This window comes from Phacochoerus africanus, chromosome 10, assembly GCF_016906955.1.
Source record: "Phacochoerus africanus isolate WHEZ1 chromosome 10, ROS_Pafr_v1, whole genome shotgun sequence".
NCBI lineage: Eukaryota > Metazoa > Chordata > Mammalia > Artiodactyla > Suidae > Phacochoerus > Phacochoerus africanus.
The window spans coordinates 78298399-78320156 of NC_062553.1; the positions used below are offsets into that span (position 1 = coordinate 78298399).

The following is a 21758-nucleotide window of genomic DNA, read 5'->3' on the forward strand; positions in this document are numbered from 1 at the left end:
TTCCTTTCCTGCCATTTTCAGTCTCTTCTGTTTCTTCGAACTTTGTCTTTTCCACCTGAAAACACTCTTCTGTCTGTTCTTTACCTCTTTAAATCTCCCTAAGTCCTTTCATTGCCAAAAAAAATTGAAAACAAAGTCAGTATGAACTATCTCCACCAAGGTATGAATTTATTACTGTCTAGTTTTCTCTCACAACAGTCGCCAAATGAGTAATGGCATCACCGGTAACCTTTATATCTGTTAAGTGGTTTCAACGGCAAGTAAACATGGCTCTGACTGAAGTGAAATTCTTCAGTTAATTAAACTGTGAAGAACTATATTATTATTCCTAAAAAGAAGTGTGGGTGTGTAAAGGTGTTGCGGCGGGTCCTTACCTCCATTTTTCTGCAGTTCTTCCCATGTTGTGTCCCTGGAGATATAAACTTTTCCCCCATTCTGGCTTCTTCTGTTTAATAGCTGCCAGCAACTAAGTCTAGTTATTTCCTTCTTCCACCCAGTCAGGAGAAAGGCAGAATTACTGTCCCAATGACTAAAAAAAGCTTCTCATTTTTTTTTCTTTTTAATGATTTTTATTTTTGCCATTGTAGTTGGTTTAGAGTTTTCTAAGTTCTGCATTTTGGGTTGGTGAAAAAATGATGGCCAGGCAAAATTTAAGCAATATTTGGCTTAAAGCTACACTTCAGAATCAATCACTGGAAGGATGATAGGATTATCATAGTTTTCTTGAAGTCAGCTTTCTGTAAGTCATTGAACCATTTAAGAAATGACAGATAATACAATATTACAAAATTGAAATTCTTAGGAAAGAGTCATTGGGAAATTGCAGTTTTAAGGAAAGGGGAGAGAAGTAACTGGTAGATGAGTAATCAAGTGAGTATTTAAATTTTCTAATTATAAAAACCTAAGATTCCTCCCTTAAATGGACACAGTTCAAATGTCCATGAACTGATGAAGGAATAAACAAAATGCAGTACAGTTAACCCTTGAACTTGACTTAGTTGGGGCACTGACCACCACCTCTTCCTTCACCCCTAGTTGAAAACCCATGTACAGTCATCCTTTGCTGTTCACAGGGGATTGGTTCCAGGATCTCTGCTAGACACCAAAATCCGAAGATGCTCAAGTCCCATATTCCACTCTGCGTATCCCTGGTTTAGCATCTGTCTCCCTTGCCATGGAACTTCCTCATGCCAACCAGGCACAGCCACAAAAGAAAAAAAGAAAAGAAATTCCTTGTTAGCCTTAGTTAAGGGGTTAAGAATTCAGCATTGTCATTTCTGTGGCTCAGGTCATTGATGTGGCTCGGGTTACTGATGTGGCTTGGGTTCGACCCCTGACCCGAGAACTTCCATATAGTGGGTGCAGTGAGACAGTGGACACAGCCCCCCCCCCCAAAAAAAAAGAAAGAAAAACAAAATAGTCTGCATGTAAGTGCATTCATGTAATCCAAACTCATGTTGTTCAATGGTCATTTGTATATCAATATAATGAAATTATCAAAGTAAATTGCACTTAGAAGTATCCAAACACTTAAATTCATTATTTACTGAAACTAATACCTTACATTTACATAGCATTTTTTTGTTGTTAAAGTAATTCTGTATATTTCATTTCATTTGATTCCTTACAAAAGCCCTATTATAACTAAACAAATTACAATTATTTTATTATAGCGATGGAGGCCCAGGAGTTCCTTTGTGGAGCCATGGGTTAAGGATTTGGCATTGTCACTGAAGTGGCTTGGGTTGCTACTGTGGTGTGGGTCCGATCCCTAGCCTGGGAACGTCTACATGCTACAGGTGCAGCCAAAAAAATAAAAGCAAAGGAGACCCAAAAATGAGAAATGATTTATGTAGAGTCATAGATCTATTACGTTGTAGAGCTAAGGTGATTATCTTAAATGAAGCCAAAAAAAATTTTGTCTAGAAACTTTAAAGACTAGTAGTTTTTAGTGTAAATTACCTAAAACTTTACTGCTCTATATTTTATAATATGAATTAGTTATGTTTTTATACTCGTTTAAAAAAATTTTTATTATAGTTGATTTACAATGTTCTGTCAATTTCTTCTGTACAGCAAAGTGACCCAGTCATACATATATATATATATAATATTCTTTTTTTTTCACATTATCCTCCATCATGTTCCATTACAGCGATTAGATATAGTTCCCTGTGCTATACAGCAGGATCTCATTGCTTATCCACTCCAAATGCAATAGTTTGCATCTACTAGCCCCAAACTCCCAGTTCTTTAAGTTTGTTTTTAAAGAATCTCCCTTAAAAGATAAATTAGACTGATCTTTGGTACCTTAAAGATACTGGAGATGTTGAAAAATATATTCTTATAGTCCTTAAACTCTCCAAATACTAATAAAACTGCCTCTACCAGTCACTTCCAATTTGACTTGTTTTAAGGTTGGTCCAAACTTCAGAAGCTCTAGGCCAAAGCAAACACATTCACCTGTCTTCTAACTTGTATTCTGTGAAATCCTTTGTGTATCCATTCCCAAGGAAGGGGGGATAGAGAATGACTAGCGGTGGGGATGGCGTTTCTCTGGGGGGAAATAAATGTATTTTAAAATTAGTTTATGGTTATGGTTGCTTGATCGTGTGCACTTTGAACATGTGTACTTTATGGTAAGTAAACTATATATCGTAAAACTATATATCATAAAACCCTAACCCTAACCCTACTTCTTTCTTTCTTCCTTTGCAGTTTTTTAAAAATTGGAATTTCCCAGGTTTCATTTTCACTTTTTCCTGCCCTTTCAATGTAGTTTTTTCTGGATCTAGCACAATACCTAGCTTATACTTAACCTGCAATAAATTTTGTTAGATGAATATCTAAATCCAGTGACTTCCAAGGCTAATCAATCTCCCTATTTTATTTTATTTTATTTCATTTTATTTTTTGTCTTTTGTCTTTTTAGGGCTGCACCCATGGCATACGGATGTTCCCAGGCTGTTGGTCTAATTGGAGCCTACACCAGAGCCACAGTAAGCCAGGTCCGAGCCACGTCTGTGACCTTTACCACAGCTCATGGCAACGATGGATCCTTAATCCACTGAACAAGGCCAGGGATCAAACCTGCAACCTCATGGTTCCTAGTCGAATTTGTTTCCACTGCACCATGACGGGAACTCCCCTCCCAATTTTATATCTCTATTCCAGGCTGCTTTTCTGAGTTCCCAAGTTCTGTTGTTTACTTCTTTTTTTTTTCTTTTTTTTTCTTTTTTTTTTCTCTTTTTTGTTGTTGTTGTTGATGTTGTTGCTATTTCTTGGGCCGCTCCCGAGTTATATGGAGGTTCCCAGGCTAGGGGTTGAATCAGAGCTGTAGCCACCGGCCTACGCCAGAGCCACAGCAACTCGGGATCCGAGCCGTGTCTGCAACCTACAGCACAGCTCACGGCAACGCAGGATCGTTAACCCACTGAGCAAGGGCAGGGACCGAACCCGCAACCTCATGGTTCCTAGTCGGATTCGTTAACTACTGCGCCAGGACGGGAACTCCTGTTGTTTACTTCTTAGTCATGCCTCCCTGGGGCATTAGGTATCAGTGACATGAGTATTCTCCCTAACCTATATACTTAATCTGCATCATTTCAGTTAAATAGCACCTTTATCCCCTCTCTACCCTTTTTTTTGTCACAAACCTCAATTTTATTCTCATTATTCCCTTTTTCTTCACTTCCCATGTTGAATGCCTCATCAGATCTTATCTGTTTGTTCAAATATGTCTCCAAAATCTTAGCCTCTACACTCCATCTCCACTGCCTTATTTTATATTGCTGCTGTGTAACATGCAGGGCTGATCATAAATAATTCTATATTGAGAAAGTTTGTCTCTCTGTTGACCATAAGATGTAAAGGTAACTACTTTAGTTAACTATACAGTGACTCTTGAAATCTTTTGAAAGCTATGTTTCCTACCTTAGCTTTACCACTCGGATGACCGCCTTGAGATGATCTTCCTTAGCAGAACTTAAGATAGAATTACCTTTTTATGTCTCTAGGCCTTTGCTCATGCTATTTCTTCTGCTGTAATGCCTTTTCCATTTTGCCCAGTAGACTATTGTTTATTATTTAAATTTCTTTTAAATGGTCATCTTGTTCATTTTTTGGGGGTCATACTCATGGCAGGAGGAACTTCTCCAAGCTAGGGATCTAACCCATGCCATCGCAGTAACCAGAGCACAACAGTGACAACACCATGTCCTTATCCCACTGAGCCACTTTGCACAGCAGACTCCTATTGATCATTTAAATTTCTTTTAAAAGGACATCTTGTTCATTCTTTGTTTTTTTTTGTTTTGTTTTGTTTGGGTTTTTTTGGTCTTTTTAGGGCCACACCCGTGGTGGCATGTGAAGGTTCCCAGGCTAGGGGTCCAGTTGGAGCTGTAGCCTCCCACCTGTGCCAGAGCCACAGCAATGTGGGATCCAAGCTGTGTCTGTGACCCATACCACAGCTCATAGCAATGACAGATCCTTAACCCACTGAGTGAGGCCAGGGATCAAACCTGCATCCTCATGGATTCTAGTCAGGTTTGTTAACCGCTGAGCCGCCACGGGAACTCCCATTCTTTGATTATTCATTAAGTGCCTGCTTTGTTTCAGTTACCGTGCTTGGCCAGTGAATTACATAGACACAAACCCTTGTCCTCATGAAACTTACAAAAAAGATCTGCATTGAGCACTTCATGAAATCTTCAGTCCTCCCAGGCAGGATTAATTAGTACTTTGATCATAGCTGTAATAGTATCCAAAAGAGTTTCCAAAGGAAATGCCATGTAAAAAGGTTATTGGCTTTGAAATCCATAGACTCTTATTCACTACTGAAGGATAAGACTTTGTTTCTTCATCTTTTAAATGAAAATAGCAGTATTTAATCATGACTTAGTGAGGTTTAGTGAGAATGTATGTAAAAGAGAATGTATGATATGTAGCATGTAGTAGCCTAGTGCAATAGATTAGCCACTTTAAAGTTGTATCATTATGGGAGTTCTCTTGTGGGTTAAGGATCTGCATTGTCACTCGGCTTGGGTCACTGCTTTGTCTGGGTTCAATCCCTGGCTTGGGAACTTCCACATGCCATGGGGTATGGCCAGAAACAGATAAATAAGTGAATAAACAAACAGTTAAAAGATCTTAAATATTTTTTAAAATTGTATTTTTATTGATATTTGATCATTTTCTTATCCCGATTATAATAAAAAATTCTAGGCTGAATCCAGCGTAGTTTATTTGTATATACCATGTTCTGGTACATAGTTTGCACACAACAAATGTTCAGTGAATTATTTTTTAAATTGGATTTTTGGGGGAAGATAGAACAAATATATCCAAATGGTATGGCTACTGAGGTGAGTTGTAGAGCTTTTAGTATCCAACATTATCATTTATCTTATTTTTCAGTTTTGTCTTGTTAGAGTTTTAATTGGTAGTATGAGTAACACTAGATTTTGATTTCCTCATAGCATATTCCTTATAAAAACGCTAAGTGAATAAAGAAATGGTTAACAGGCTCACAATAGCTAGGAAAAGCTTGGAATTATTTGTTGAATAATTCACTTTGTAAAATATCCAAAATAATATCTAATTGAATGAAGATGACTATCTAGAATTCTCTAAAAGCAAATAGAGAAAGAAGTACACTGAATAGTACCATGTAGAAATTCATAACTACAAAAATTTTTTTATATAATTAAGTAGTATATGTGGTGCTCTAGTGACTCAATACAATATAAAATCTCTGTGTCAGGCCTCAATAAATAAAGGACTCTGCCTTGGAAGATATGTCCCCTGCTGGAATCCATACAGTGAAGGATTTTTTTTTTTCTTTTTTTTTCATTAAGACAGCACAGTGCATAGATCAGCTGTATTTGATTTATAGTTGGTACTTGGTAAATAGAGGTTTTAGTTAATATTTTTTCTATCTATCTGCATGAAGGCACAGTAGATTTCAGTTTGTGAGATAAAGCATTCTTTTATATCATATGATACCCTATAGTACCTGCACATTATTTCACCAAGATTTATGCAGAAAGTGAAACCCTTCTAAAACTTAAGCACTTTTATCTTCTAGCTGGCACTGCACTGAAAATGTTTACTGTACTTCTTTTTAGAGGTTACCATTTAAGTTGTAGCTAATGTCTAGCCTGAATTTTTAATCTAAAACTGTAGAAATAGGAACTACCCAGATACTAGAGTTAGAAAAACAGGTAATATAAAAATTTAAGAACCATATATGAAGTACTAAAATTTTCTGGGATGAACAACTTTTTTTCTAGCCAGAATTTATTACTGACTTCTGTTAGGTCATCAAGATTTATCACGTATTGTCACAAGAAAGTAGGAAAGATGGAAAGTGGGAAATTTTTCTAATATAATTGCATTGTGACAGTTTTTCTTTTTAAAACTAGCATTCTTTTATTGATGTAGATCTAAGTTATATCAAAATAACATAAAACCAGTGGGGGTGATAGATATGTATATATCTTCCTAATTTGAATACTAAGTATAGATATATTTAGGTTATATAATAATCGGAATACTTAAATAGCTACCACTCATTTCAGTAATTAACATTCTTCTACTTTAACAAAATGATGGCAAAAAATAATATACTTTAATAAAGCAATGTAAATTTAATGACTTCAGTGAAATAAATATTAACTTTTCTCTTTTGTTCTTGGTTGTCTTATTCTGCATATTGAATTTATTGCCTTGTTTTTTGACAACCATACCTATTCGTGGTCTGAACACCTTTTCCTACATCAGAGAAATTCTATGTCGTTGCTACTGATGGCATCTGAATAGCCTTGTTCTGTTCGCTATTCTGAAGATTAGATTTAACTCCAGGAGAGAAAGAAAGGAGCCTGAGCATTGTGTGGAGAGGGGAAAACATAGAATGTTCTCATAGTACCCAAAGTAGGATGTTTATAGAGCCATGCAAAATGAGCATCTCACATATCAAGGAACACCATTTACTCAAATTTTGATATAAACCATGGTCCTTGGATGTGCGGTTTAATAGCCATTTAATAGAGCTCTGCTCGATCACACATTAAAAAAATTTTTTTTGACTTCTTATTGTTTACTTTCACATCCGACCCCTCCTGCGGTCAGGGACAATATCTTATTAATCCCTATATCCCTAGCACTGGCTCAAGGCAGAGTCAGTCATTATTATTAGAAAATATTTTAGGAATCCATTTCAGTATTCATCCATTCAGATACCGTTTGAGAGGCTAACTGAATTGCCATACTTTCTCTAAGAAAAAGTGAACTTTATAAAGTCTTAAATTTTCATGTGGAAAATAATGTATTACTTATAGTTGAACCATTCACTGATTAGAGGAAGAATGTGGGTCATACCTTAGTTACTGGTTCTCTGTTTTAATACTTCTGCTTTTTCCAGCTGATTCTCGGATTGTTCTTGTTCATTTGGTTTACTGATCAAATCACTAACCACAGTGGGCCTAAGTAGGGAACAAATAGCCAGTCTATTGATGCTTGAGTTGTATTTCCCTCTAAGATTTATTTCAGCAATCTATCTGATTCTGTTCTTGTAGAACAAAAAGTACATATTCTATATATAAAATCACAATTGTTTTATGTAGATTGTAGCAATGTGCTTTAATTTTTTGTTTACAAACATGTAAATTTGAAGTTTTTTTAAAAAATAGATATATGCTTATACTTTGAAAGAGACAATTAGACCTACATTGTCATTTTAATCTCAGACTTTGAAATTAGGCCAAAGAATGGGGGAGAAATAGAAAGAAAACTTAGAACCTTTAATTTCAGTGTTGATCCACAAGTTTTCAAAGACTTGTATATTCAATCAAAGACTTCAGTCCTTGGAGCTTGTATACTAATAGAGAAGCTAATTACTGGACCTTTTTAATAGAGAGGGTTTTATTTCCAGATCTTATGGAGCCTAGGCTTAGATCCTGAATATGAATGCTTTTTGAGATCTTAGTTTTAATTATTAGTAGAAATGGATATAAATGAATTTTGTAAGTGGCATCATGTAGTATTAATGCAGATATATAGAGATAAAGGTATTTAGTGATCTAGATCTATATTTCTGAGTTCTCAGAATAAGTGATTTCTCATCTATATATTTGGTCAACAATCTGTTTCCAAATACATGAAGCCTTTAAAATTTTTCTAGCCATACCATGGTGATAATCTCCAAAATACACAATAACTAACTAGTTAATTCATAACTTTATGGGTAAAGAGTTGGATTGATTTCCCAAATTTGCAGGTTTCTTAGCCTTTTTCCCCCAGAAGGGGCTTTTGGAGAAGGGGTGGCAATATTTCCTAGATAAGAGTGAAATCTTTATGTGAATAATCAAAACTTACAGTAAGTTGAGCATGGAAACCTACATATTCCCCTTTCCACTACTGTTCTAAAAATGACAAGATGTGCCTCATTTTTTTCCGGTAAGAGTGTATGTTGTTGAAAGGAGCAGAGCTGGGAGAAAACATTGAATTTTTAAGTCTCAGTCTCTTACTACATAAATGACTCTAAACATGGGCTCATAACTATCCTTGTCTGAAAAAAATGAGTATGACTTTTTTTTTCCTAAAGAACATGTATTGTTCTCACCATTGAAATTGGATGATAAGTGCTATTATTTTCAAATGAGGCTAATAATGACTCCATTTTGAGTAAGTTCCTCGCGGGAGAGACTTCTTGAAAAAGTACATTGAAAGTGTTGGTCTCTCTAGGTGATTTTTGCATCCATTCTAGATCTGTGATTTTGCTTTGTCTTCAAATTATTTTAAATCGTTACAGAAAATAGACTGGTTGCACTGAGAAGGTGGTCTGACAGAGAGTTTCAGAATAGTGTAAAGATTATCATGCTAAGGTGTAGATTTCTTTAATTTGGATTTTATCTAAATATTTTTTAATTAGTTTACATTTGAAGACAAATATATATAGTTAGAATAAGTGAAACTTATTTTAAAATTTTTTCTATGGTGTTAACAAATTCTCAGTTTCTAATGTATTGGTGCTTTTGTTTCAGCTAAATGTCACCTTTGTGACCATTTTTTGTCAGTGTCAGTGAGCACAAAAATCAATATTATAGTTCTGTTTTCTCCTGGCTTTGGTTATTATTCTTACAGATACTGTCTTTGAGTTACCTGAAAATTTTTGAATGATTTTATTCATTTGGTTTTTCTACTGCGTGACAAAAATTATTGCACACGTGCTTTACAAGCCATCAGATTTGACTTCACTCTTGAGCATTTTACTAGTCTATTGTTACCTAATTTAGCGATAATTTTGTAATAGCAGCTTAACATCTCTTATAATTTTAATTGTTATCAAGAAGAATGACATCATTTAATTTGACTCAAAATTCAGAAGGATGGATGAATGACAAATTAATAATTTACCACCTTTGCATAATACTGAAGCATAGAATATTAGAAGGATTGATGGCAGAAAAGGTTAACAAATTTTAGCAGCTTTCATTAGCTTTACACCGTCATATGTTTGTGGTGCTGACTGAAATAGGCTTTGTAGGGGATCTCAGTCTAGGGAACTAATTACTTGTGCCGATTGCCGCACTGATGAATAGACCCTCATTGTATCATTCCCCTGAAGACGAGGAGCAGCCTGTGATTCACGACTGCATCCTGGCTGATATTTGATAATAATTTTAACAGATAAATGTAGGTAGGCAGAATGATGAAGTGCCTATCCAAGCCCCATGACTATCAAAGCCATACACGTAGCCATCTGTGTACCGCCTTTTCCCCACTCACCTAAGGAGAATTTTCTTTTATTAATTGAGTTCAAACAACTGTTTTCTTTTGTTTGTATGTATATTCTATAGGTATGTCTTATTTATTTTAAAATGATACAATATTAATTTTCATTTAAAAATTAAATGGCAGAATAGCAAAAAAGAATAAAAGAGCTTTTAATTTTGTTTTGAGGACAGCAGTTCTTACACTTTTTTATATTCCATTTACATTACTCTATATTTTCTCTGCTTTATGTATGATCAGAATCAACAAAGGAAGTCTTTGAAGTTCCTCTGTCTCACCAACATTCTCAGAAAAGAGCATAGGATTCCTATTGTTTAAAAAAATATATTTGCTTTAAATAATGCATTGTTTGTTACCTATGCCTTTATTAATCTCATATAATTTTTAATTGATGAAGAATTTATTTAGAAATCTATTTTGAATTTTTAAAGGTAACATCTTTAAGATGTCGAGATATCAGTAACTTTTATGTGGGTATTTTGGGCCTGTCACTTGGTCAAGGCTACTAATTTGTCAAAGCTGACAGGTACAATTTTATTAGCTCATGAAATACAAGTGAGATTTTATTTTGCATTAGTAATTTTTTGGTAGAAGTTTGATTGTGAATTTTTAAATTTCATTATTGAAACGTACAGGTTTTCATGCTATTATCTTTAGTGAATAAATATCCGCAGAGATTTTTTTTTTTTTTACTGTAACTGAAAAAACTTCATATTTGTGTTTTTCTTATAAAATATTTTCCAGCATGCTGGACCATAATTAGCTAATAGGAGAGAAAGTTGACATTTATATATTGCCTTGTAAAAGATCTACATAACTGGGGAGAATATAGTGGAACTTGAATTGAGTGAACCCTTTAAAAAAATACATTTCCAAAAGTATGCTTTTGATATAGCAATTATTGCACATAATATAGCATGTAGTTTTTAATTAAATATAAAAACAGACTACATAAAACAGAAATCCAATCTGATTTGCTTGAAAATAGATTGCTATTTCACTCTATAGGAATGGTTTATTTAAAAACAGTAAATGGAAAAGAAATGCATTTTCTTGTGTTGTTCTAAGCCTCCGGGGCTAAATGTAATGAATATTTTAAGAGATTATTTTAATTAAATTCCTGCACATCTAAACAGAGTAATATTTTATTATCACATACATAACCATGTAACTGAGATATTCATTAAAGTTAACACTTTCTGGACCAAGAATTCATGGTATGATTTACTGACCTTGTGCAAAAAGGCACAAATTAGGAAGAAAAATGAAGGGGGACAGACTTTGATTAATATAGGTAATGCTATACCATATTTATAATAGCCTTTTCCCTATTCTGGTTTATAAATGCAGCCACAGAGAAAGGTGCCCTGCTGAGGCTGAAATGAGGCTGAAATCAGAGCACATGCCACTAGAGTGTGGGGAAACTGATCACACTGTCAGCAATTCATTTCAAAATGATGTATTTAGTGCTCATTTCACCTTCCAAGAAAAAGGAAAAGGAGTTCCTTAGACTGGAAGGTGATATTGTTATTTTCAAGGACATACCTAAGTTAAAGATTGCCGAAAGGGGAGTGTGAGGTGGAGGGAGAATTAAGAGGAAGGGGAGGGGAAAAAAAGGCAGAGCAAACAAGGAGAGCTTTATGCAGAAATGCAGTGCTACCACGCTGTTTGATAATTGCTAACATATGTGGCTTCTCTGTTTCATTGTAGTCGTCCTCGTGAGTTCTGGCGCCTCGACTACTGGGAAGATGACTTGAGGCGCCGGCGACGATTTGTGCGTAACCCTCTAGGATCCACACATCCTGAAGCGACACTAAAAACAGCCGTGGAGCATGGTCAGTGTATAAACCCCTCCTTGCCAGTAGCAGCAGGTACGGTCCTTGGTAATGAAGAGCATAACTTCATTACTACAAGGTACTGTAAAACGGTCCAGTACCACATTTCATGGGTATTCACCCCAGAAAGAGAAGTTAAATTTTTTATAGTCAGTGTAGGGTCCTATTAAATTATGGTGTTTTCAAGGGTATTTATTTATGACGTTACACATGCAAAACTTACTTAACGTAGACCCTTTGTTTCAAAGGAGGAAGATAAAATATTTCTCCTTTTAAGTGACACATCCAGCTTTCAGTAAATTAATCCAGGGTGCCCGTCTTAAATCCATGAATATCAGAAAGACAGCATTTACAAACCAAATAGGTGTCTAGGTTCTGTTGTGTGTGCGGACGGTTTTCCCTCAACATGGTATTTTAGCCTGAGATTATGAAGTGGGAGAGATGGTAATAAATGTCCAAGTGCCCGGATACTTTCTGAGCCTTGATTTGTAGATGGTTGTGATAGATGGCTCCTGGAAAAAGAGAATAGACATTATTTTCATATGTTCCTGTTCTGCATCACCTTGTTATCAGAGCTTAACAAAACATTTTTCCTTTTTTGATAGAATGCATATCACTATGATTCAGTTTCAGTAGAAGCCTGATGAGCAAATAGGAAAAACTGAAGCAGTCCTTTGGATTTGATAATATACTCTCTTTGTCTTTAGGGTTTCCTTAATATTTTGTAATTTTTTGAAAGTCAATTAAGTTGTACTGATTAAGGGGGAAAATGTTTCTAATTTTTTTTTATTTTATAAAATAGAGATTCATTGTTTTTTTAGTAAGATGAGAAGTAATTTAATTTCCCTTTTTCAGGGTTATCAGTTTACCATGCAGCAGCTTATGGTTCAATGATAATATGTAGTATACAAAATAAATGTTAAATTATGTCCAATAAGGATATTAAGAATTTAGATTAAAAGTCTGTGATCTTAGGTTTGGCCTCAGTCAGGCAGCTTAACCTCTTGCACTCAGCCTTAAAGAGCCATTTCTGGAAGAAAATGTCCACAATATGTCATCAGATATAACACCAAATGTGACATCAGTCCTTTAAAATAAATGATCATAGAGAGAATAGTCAATAACAAAGTGATCTAAAAGCAATAATAGTCGCAGGGCCCTACATCTTCACCTACAGGAGGTGGAGAAGGAGAAATAAGATGTAGAATTAATTAGGCCACTTTTGCTTTTAAGGTTCAAGTACTTTTTACATGATGCTATAGATTTCGGAGTCATGTACATTTTTTTCTTTTTCTTTCACTTCGTATTTGTTTCTCTCTTTTTTTTTGTTTTGGTTTTGGTTAATGACCAAACCATTGAATAAAAATCAACCTTTTTACAGCTTTGTTCTTTTTAGTCAAATAGATGTTACCATGTGCACTTAAAGTTATCTTTCTGTCTTAACTGTCATTTAACATTGAATTATGAGTTCTGAAGTCTATGAATTACAATGAAAATATTTTTATGAAAAATGTTCTTTATATATCTGGAGGGGGACCTGTTGTCTAAAATTGCCTGTAGGCAAACTCGTTAATTCTTTATCGTGAACTAAAGAGCAGTAACTAAATTTAAAATTTGTGATACAGATTTAATATAGAGCTTATTAAAATTATTTTTAGCAAAAATAGTATGTCTAACCACTTAGGGGAAGTAAAGGATTTTTCCATAATGAATAAATTTTTATTTTATTGTTGTGGAACTTTACCTTTCAAATAATATTATCATGTCAACTTTTTTTAATGCTGAGAGTCTGCTTTTAAAAAGATATTTATTAGCAATGCTTATTTTCATTTAAGACCTTTTAAATCTTGTATAGAAGCAGATTTCATTCCAGTTACTCTAACTGGTAATTGAAATTTTAATGTAATATTAATTTCATCTGTGTTTTATTATGCACTTTTATATTAAGAGAAGTTAAAGCATTTTATATAATTCTATTCTATTTGGTAATACATTTTTTGAAAAAAGATAAAGGCCTAATTAATCATACTTTATATATTTTTTATTTTAAATAATAGAGAACTGTTAGTTTTGGAACTCAGCACATAAATTGTAGTATGGTGGTATTATTTGATGTCAGTGTAATTTACGCTAATACATTAGTAAGCAAAGAGTTTATTTTTTAATATTTTATTATAGTATCTTGTAGTTGACATTCAATTTTAATTTTGTGTTAATTATGAAACTGTGTTTTTATTCCAACTTAATTACAATAAGGAAGCGAATAAAAATATGTTAAGAATCAAGTATGCAAAACAAAACATGATCAAAAAGCATTTGAGGTCAGAATTTATCATGGATGAATGTTATGCTTCCATTTTGAATTTACGTAATTAAAGTAGGTATTACTGAGGATAGGTTTTATGCTCTTTTATGACTTCTCCTTTTTATTTATAATTGATTTAACTAAAGAGACAGGACATTTTGAAAGTGCAGAATCTTAAAACATCATGAAATGTATTATCGTTATCAAAGGAAGACATCTAAGTAGAAATGCTGTTGGAGATTAGTAATGTATTTTAGTAGTAAGAGCCATCTTTTTTATAGATTGATTTGATTTGAAGGCAAGCCTCTGGTGTAAGGGTGGCAGAGTAAATACCTGAAGAGTGATGTTCTCTGTTCTGGCGATCAATACCAGCCCCATGACTCTACTTCTGGCTACCTTCTAGTTAAAAACAAATTTTTTAATTCTGACAATTTAATTGCCCTTCCCAAGTTCACATTAACTTGCTTGGGGAAAAGGGCTTTAGGTAATTTTTCAAAGAGAGACCCTCCAAAGTGGTTATTTATAAAAGTCATTTTGTAATGGGAGATTTCTTTAACTTCGCAGAAACTGAGTCATATTTTTAAATTAAAATTAGTACTTCTTCTTATGGTTAAATATTCTTTATGGAAATTAGCGGCAGTAAGCAAAGGTGGATATTTCATTCCACAGGGCATTTCCTTCCATTTTATAGTTTTAAAATTTATTAGAAATCAGTTGTAATGATTTGTAACATTCTTCCTAATGCACAGAGACCCGTTTGTCAATTATTTATTGTCAGAGCTTTTTGGATCTGAAAAAAAACTGAAGGCTAAAGTCTAGTCAGACTTTTATTCTTTACAGATAAGGAAACTGAGGAAACAAAAGGCCAGCATAACTTTCGGGAGTTACAGAATTAAAGCCCAAGTTAATTGATGACTAGTCAGATTTTCTTATCATTGTGCTATGTTTCTTCTAAAATTCATTGTTAAATATGAGAATTTTATTTTCAAAATAAAGCCAGGCAAAAAATGTTTTAAATGGTGACAAGATTGATTTTAATTCAAATACTAAAGCAGTTTAGCAGTAGAATCCTGTTGAATTTAAGACATTGATTTTGTAGAGAATACACATGCTAATAGAAATATATGAGGAAAATTTAACATCATTTAAAAAGTTATCTTGTAGGAAGTTCCCTGGTGGTATAGTAGTTATGACTTGGGGCTTTCACTGTTATGGTGTGGGTTCAATCCCTGGTCTGGATTGAATTGAGATCCCACATCAAATCACTGCATGCAGCGGCCAAAAACAAATTTTTTTAAAAAGAAGAAAGAAAAGATTAAAAAATAATCTTGTAGTCACATGAAATGATACAAGTAACTCCTCTGATTTTCTAGAGATGACAGACCATGTCAAGATCCTAAATCATGTAATTCTTTACTACCTTCCATAATTCCAGGATACAATTGCTTTCTTTTCTAGGAGCAACATATGCTAGGTTCTCTACCTGGAACTTTTGGGAAACCCATGATCATTAGGAGATAAACTTGGCCTATTCTTCTAGTTATGCTTTTGTAGCTTCACAAATTTTTCTAGGATGAACTTTCTTGATTTGAACCCTTTGGAAACTGCATAAACTGTAGTGGGGAATTAGGTTAGGACAATAGTTATATATAAGATATTATGTGTCCTGTTCAGAACAAACAGTTATGACATATGCACATCACACTAAGTGGACACTCATATTTATTTTATGTACAATTCTCGTCACTTTGTTACTCCTTTTTTTTTTTTTTTAACTGTAATATGTATGGACTATGGGTAATTCCATTTTCCTGGCACAGTGGACTTGTAAAAAGGGATTTCTGTTTCATAGAAACAGAAACTGATTTTTATTTACTTACCTAGTATGTGTCACATAGTTAAATTAATTCCTACCCCGAGCTAGCGCTAAAGAACTTGAACTTTACATTTTGAAGACCGGTTTTCTCTGAGCCCTTTCATTGCTTTTAGCCTCAGTGAATCAAGTTATGTTGACAGATTTCTCCAATTTTATGTAACAGTTGCAGTGTAGTTATTAAGTTAGGATAAATATTAAGTCAGAATAAAATATGAGATTAGGTGAAGGCAGTTGGTTGATAGCGACATGAAAATTTTAAACAGTTGTCACGTTTGGTAATAATGTTATTAACCAGAACAGCATCTGAATCAAGCTTTAAAATTAAACCAAAAGTATATTTTGACTTCATCCAGTTAAACCTTTATATATATAAAATATACTCATAGAAGATACCAAAATAATAGATTCTTGTTTTCATGCTTGGGTTGAGTGTAAGGCAAGTGAAATTTAAGAATATACTTTTCCTAGCACTGATAAACATGATAATTATCTTTTATTTTATGCTTGGGACGGTTTTGTTCTAATTTTGAAAAAAAAAAAAAAAAGTTCTTTAGCAGAAAGCTATTAGACCACTGAGAATTGAACACCAGCGCATGTGGTGTATATTAGAGTAGTGTTGGTAATTTTACTGCTGCTAACTTAAAATCCTCAAGGGGGAGTTAATTACAGGAAAACCATTCTAAATATCAGTAAGCTGCATATTTTCCATGACAAGAGGTTTTTTAGTTGAGGTTGAACAATTCCAGAATCTGAGCTTATAAAAATAAGTAAATAAATAAATTAAAGTTGTGTTTGTATGCATACAGTAGACCTAGAGTACTTAAAAGTTTTTTCATAAAGTTCTACTTAATTCAAAAGTTATTGTGTGTTAATATGTTGTCAGCATGATGAGAACATTTAAAAAATTTTAAAATTTCAGTTGGAAAAGATTAAAAATTATATTTAGTGGTCATTTAAGTGAATGTGAAATTTATTTGCCAGGCCATTTTAAACCATTGCATATTGCCAGTGACTACCCTTACGGTCATTTTTGGATTAATGTTTGCAGATTAAATGATTTTTTTCCCCATCAAATAAGCTTGGTGTGCCTCAGGGCAATATTCAGAGAACGTAATGAGCAAGGTGTTGAATTTAGTTCTTTCTGATGTGTATGGCATGTGCTTGTCAAACTTAGGTTTGGAAATGAATATATTTTTATTCTGTACCTACCTGCTTATTCTGTACCATGCTTCTGACTTAACCTTTTAAAATGCATTATGAGAAACATAAGAATTAGTAAACTAACCAGTAAATTGCATATGCATTCATATTTGTATACTGGTTATTTTTATTTTCTATGGCATAGTGGTTAGAAGCCTAGATTCTGGTCTACACTGCCTGGATTTGAATCTTGACTCCACTTCTTGCTAGCTGTGTTGCCTTGAGTTGTATAACCTCTCTGAGCCTGTCCGCTTTGCATGGCAGAAAAGGAGAATTTAGCAAAGCGCATGTGAGAATTAAATGAGTTAAATATGTAAAGCACTTTGAATTTTCCTTGACACATGGCAAGTATTATTTAACATTAGCATTATTATTATTATTTTTGCTTTGAAGAAGGAGTTATAAATCCAGGAAATGAGAGTGTAGCATACTGATTTTGTACTAACATGTGACTCACAACTGTTAATTATAATTTACTTTATAGGAAAATGTAGAAGATGATGACTTCTCTTGAGTTTCTCAGTGACCAATTTATTTTCGGTAAAATTTATAGCAATTTAGAAAACATCTTGTTTGGGCTAAGAGCAATGTTTATGATTTTAGGGTAAGGAAATATAAATTCTTGAAATATAAACAATGATATAAGAACTCATACTGCTGTTTTCCTAAATATTAGTCTTTCGGGGGTATATTTCTTCATAGCATTTAAGAAAGGGAAGCCATTTTAATTTGATGCTTTAAGTTCTTTTCAGCTATTTATTGAGACCTTCATATGTGTGCAGCATACAATGGGGTATGTGGATATGAAGGGAAATCAGATTTTATTTATCCACAGAGGGTATTCAAAGCTAAATATAGAAAGCTTCTTCCCACAACTTATTTAATAGAAAGCTCCTATGATCTTGTAAGTAGTGCCCATAAGTATTGTATGTAGATGACCCACATGATGAACTCACAATAAATATAATAAAAAATAAACTTTTGCCATTAATATTAACCATACCTATTAAACTGAAAGAAACTTTGATTTGTCAAGGTAACCAGGTAAGATACATGTAGTTTAGTTATTTAGAATAAATTACATAGGTACGTCTTAGTCGTGTTCCTGCACACGGAGTGTTTAATCCTTTCTGCAGTTTGGACCTTCTGTCTGGGCAGGTAGTGCAGTGGAGCACAAAGCCTAGCCATCTGATTTCTTTATCAGTAGCAGCTGCCTGGTGGATCAGGTGCTGTACCTCTGGGATTTCCCAAGCAGGAAACCCGGAACGTCAGTCGTGGAGTAAGGATTCTTGACTTTCCCTTATGTGACACTGTGAGCTTGTAAAAATCACAGTCCAGAAGTTAGTACCTACTTTTAGGTATTTCTTAAGGAGAGAGCTGCTCAAAGCAACGGGAGTCATCTTGGAGGAATACGGGATTTTGAAATCAGAATTTTGAGTTTCAGAGTTGACTCCTTTCAGCTGCTTCCCGGCTCCTCTTTCTGGTTCCTGGATGGCCCTGGGCGCTCTGCTGAGCTGCTTCTTCACTCTGTCTCTGGTGTACAGTTTCTCTCTTTCCTTCTCTCTCTGCTGCCTTGTCACAGTGCCTGAGAGTCTGGGGCCGCTGCTCTCCACAGGCTGTTCCAGTTCAGGCAGTGTGAGGCTCTTTGCCCACAAACCTCTCCTCCTGGGCTCTCTGTTATGTTTGCCCCCGGGGTGTCCTGGCCCCTTAGTTTAAACACATGGAGGAGGTAGTGTTTGAGCCTCCACTTAGTTTGCACACTGCCTTGCTCTTGGATATTTGTATAAGGGCTGGAGTAGGGGTTTGAGTGGGGTGAAATGTGGGCTGGGGCAGTGCTAAGGAAAGCTGGAGGATGGAGTAAGATGAAGAGCCCGCTGCTTCGAAGAGCTGCACTAGCTTTCTTAGTGGCAGATACAGCTTCAGGATCTGGCCGAAATCCTCCCTGGCTGTGAATCTCAGCTCTGACCCTTCTTTCTTCTCCTCCACAGCCACTCCCCAACCATTCCAAAATGTGTGTCAGTATAATAGTATCTGCAGGAATGAACCAGTCTTCCTTTTTTTTCAGTGTTAAGTAGGTATTGTTTCCAAAACTAGGTCCTGATTTTTTTTCTACCAACAAAATCCACCCCCCCCCCACATGTGCTACTTCTGAGGAATCCTCTTCTGGCCTAACTATAAGTAAATAAATGGCTCGGTGAGCAGTGCAAGGGTCAGGTTTAATGGGATTAGGGTGCTTGTTCAGGGTAACATTAGACTAGGTTTGGGGAATCACGTTTGTCAGAAGGAGCACGTGGACCATCCCGAGCCCTTTCCCCATCATGGGCGACTCTGTGTAAAAATGATGGACCGCCTTGGCCACCTCTCCTTACCTCAGTTCCCTGCCCCTCTGCAGGGTACTCTTGCCAGACCTGATGGACAGCTTTGTTTCCTTTTCATTTCAGCTGCAGATGAAGATATTCTTGCTAAAGGAAAACAGTCCATCAAGAGTCATGCTTTGGGAAATCAGAACTTGGAAAACGAGATCCTCCTGGAAGGCGACGACGATACTCTGTCATCCGTGGAAGAGAAAGATTTAGAGAATCTCACCGGTAAATTCAGTGGCTGTGCACATACTTCCGCTAGCTCTGGGCCAATAAGCATCTAATTACTTACTTTTCCAGCTGTGACTGCCAGGCCTACCAGCTTCACCCTCACAGTTCCATTAAATGAAGATTGTTTTTGTTCTTCCAGACATTTTCCCCCCAATCTTCAATACTGTTCCCCAGTATTTTTTTCTATTCTATTCATTCTCTTTACCCTATTCATCTTCCTCTTTTATGAATAATCTTTGCTAAAAAAAAGAAAAAGTATAAAAGCAGCAACAACACAACAAAATTGCTTCACCCATCTAAGGGGAGTTAGCTAATCTCTACAAAATGAGAGCTATAAATAGAATTATGCCAATTGTTTTATAAATAAAGCTTGGAGGCAGATGAGCTATTTGCTTTGATATACAGGTCTTAGGGAACATGCTGCATATACATTTAACTCTCTCAAAAAATCCATTCCAAGAATGCTATGGCTTTTCACAGGATTCACATATTTTACCTGATGTAGGAATTTTGATTTGCGTTCTGCAGATTTTCAGTTTTACTTCCCTTATGGGAAAAATTCTCTTGTTTAGCTTGAAATTTTAGTCATTCATTAAATGGCTTTTTTTCTTTAATGCCTGTGACTCTCTGTCCCTCAAGGAGGCAAGTCTGAAAGATTCTACAACTTCTATAGGTGAAAATTACATACCCTTCTATTTTGATAATTTTAATTTAAAAGGCATGAAAAATCTTTTATTTAGTGACATATCTGCAGCCTGAGCTACCATGCAGTGAATGATAATGAAAAGCAAAAATAGATGATGGTATCTTCTCTGATGACCATAAATCTCTCTGTAAAATAAAATTAATTGGAGCATACGTGTGTTCAGGGATTTGGGGCAGGAGTCGGAGAGTAAGGTGGACACTGCTATTCTCTAGTCTTTTCCTTCACATCCATTTACCCATTTCCTCCTCCTTTATTTTGCTTCTATTCTTGCTACTAGTAATACATTCATACAGTAATAGAGGTGAAAGGGGAGTTTAATTATATAATCTTGACAATGGCAATAGGATTAAGAAGTAATCCACACTAATAAAGTGGTGTGGGTTAGAAATGAAGTGGAAATTGTCAGGGGCCTTCTGTAGGACCTAGGCTGCCCTAGCTCCTACAGCTGTCTGCTTACCCTGTAATTGAATGTCTGAGAATGATTGAAAAAATGTTATTTCTTCTCAGGATTACATGCTAATGTACGGAGGGCAAAGGAGACAGCAAAAGAACACATAGCTGCTTATTTCATCCATTTATAGGGATGAGCTTTGGGAAATCATGGCTGTTCTGCAGCTCTCTGCTGCCCATCTGCAAACACAATGTATTTTGTACATTGGGAATAGAGGGCAAAACCTGCTCTGATCTCCGCAGAGCATCCCTCCTATTGTCCTGCTGGCACACATTAAGATTGATGCGAGATTAAAGACCAACACCCTTCTAACAATCGATGGGAATGTCAATTCATCTGAATTTTGAAACACTTATTCACCCATTGATTACCTGAATAGGTGTACTGTGTTTATAGGCACTATATTAATTCAGAACTATAAATGCCAATTTTGTCTCGCTGTTTTCTTCACCTATAGGATTTTGACAATGAGGGATTTACGTGGGATTTCAAATTTTTACTACATCTATCTCTACATTGCTATATATAGATATATGTATAATCATTATTTTTAGTCCTTATTTTAGGTTTAGCTCTAATATGTTTTATGCTCCCCTATCTGTAGTGAATCTATTGTGTTCAGTAGCAGGCTGATTTGTCTCTTTGATAAGCCCTGTGGAGATTTGATTATTCCAATAAAAATTCATTCACTTGGAAACCCACCCTCCAGCTGTTTACTCCCAGAGTCCCTGAACTACACTAATATTAGATTTGGAAGCATTGAACAATATTTAACAGTGGAAAGGCAGGCTTAGAAAAGAAGTATTTTTACCAATCTTTCGTGGGGTACGGTTGTTATGGAAGAGGTTTTGTTTCACCCTGACACAAAATCTTTATCAGAGAATATGGTTTAATGTTTCCCACTTCACTAATAAGCTAGTGATCTTTTTGCAATCATGCCTCAGCCAAACTCGAAGCTAACCTCTGGCCTTGGAAGCCGATTGAGTCTTCCTTGCTCGTAGT

At 35.1% G+C, this 21758-nt stretch overlaps 1 protein-coding gene across 5 annotated transcripts in view; it reads left to right on the forward strand.

Annotated features, from left to right (window-relative positions):
• LRBA (LPS responsive beige-like anchor protein) overlaps window positions 1-21758 on the forward strand; it is a 709127-nt gene that overhangs the window by 395704 nt on the left and 291665 nt on the right. For all 5 annotated transcript variants that reach the window (XM_047799683.1, XM_047799685.1, XM_047799682.1 and 2 more), the window contains 2 exons: window positions 11503-11627; window positions 19450-19596. In XM_047799683.1, coding sequence (XP_047655639.1) covers window positions 11503-11627; window positions 19450-19596 — 272 coding nt within the window. The remainder of the gene's footprint in view (window positions 1-11502; window positions 11628-19449; window positions 19597-21758) is intronic.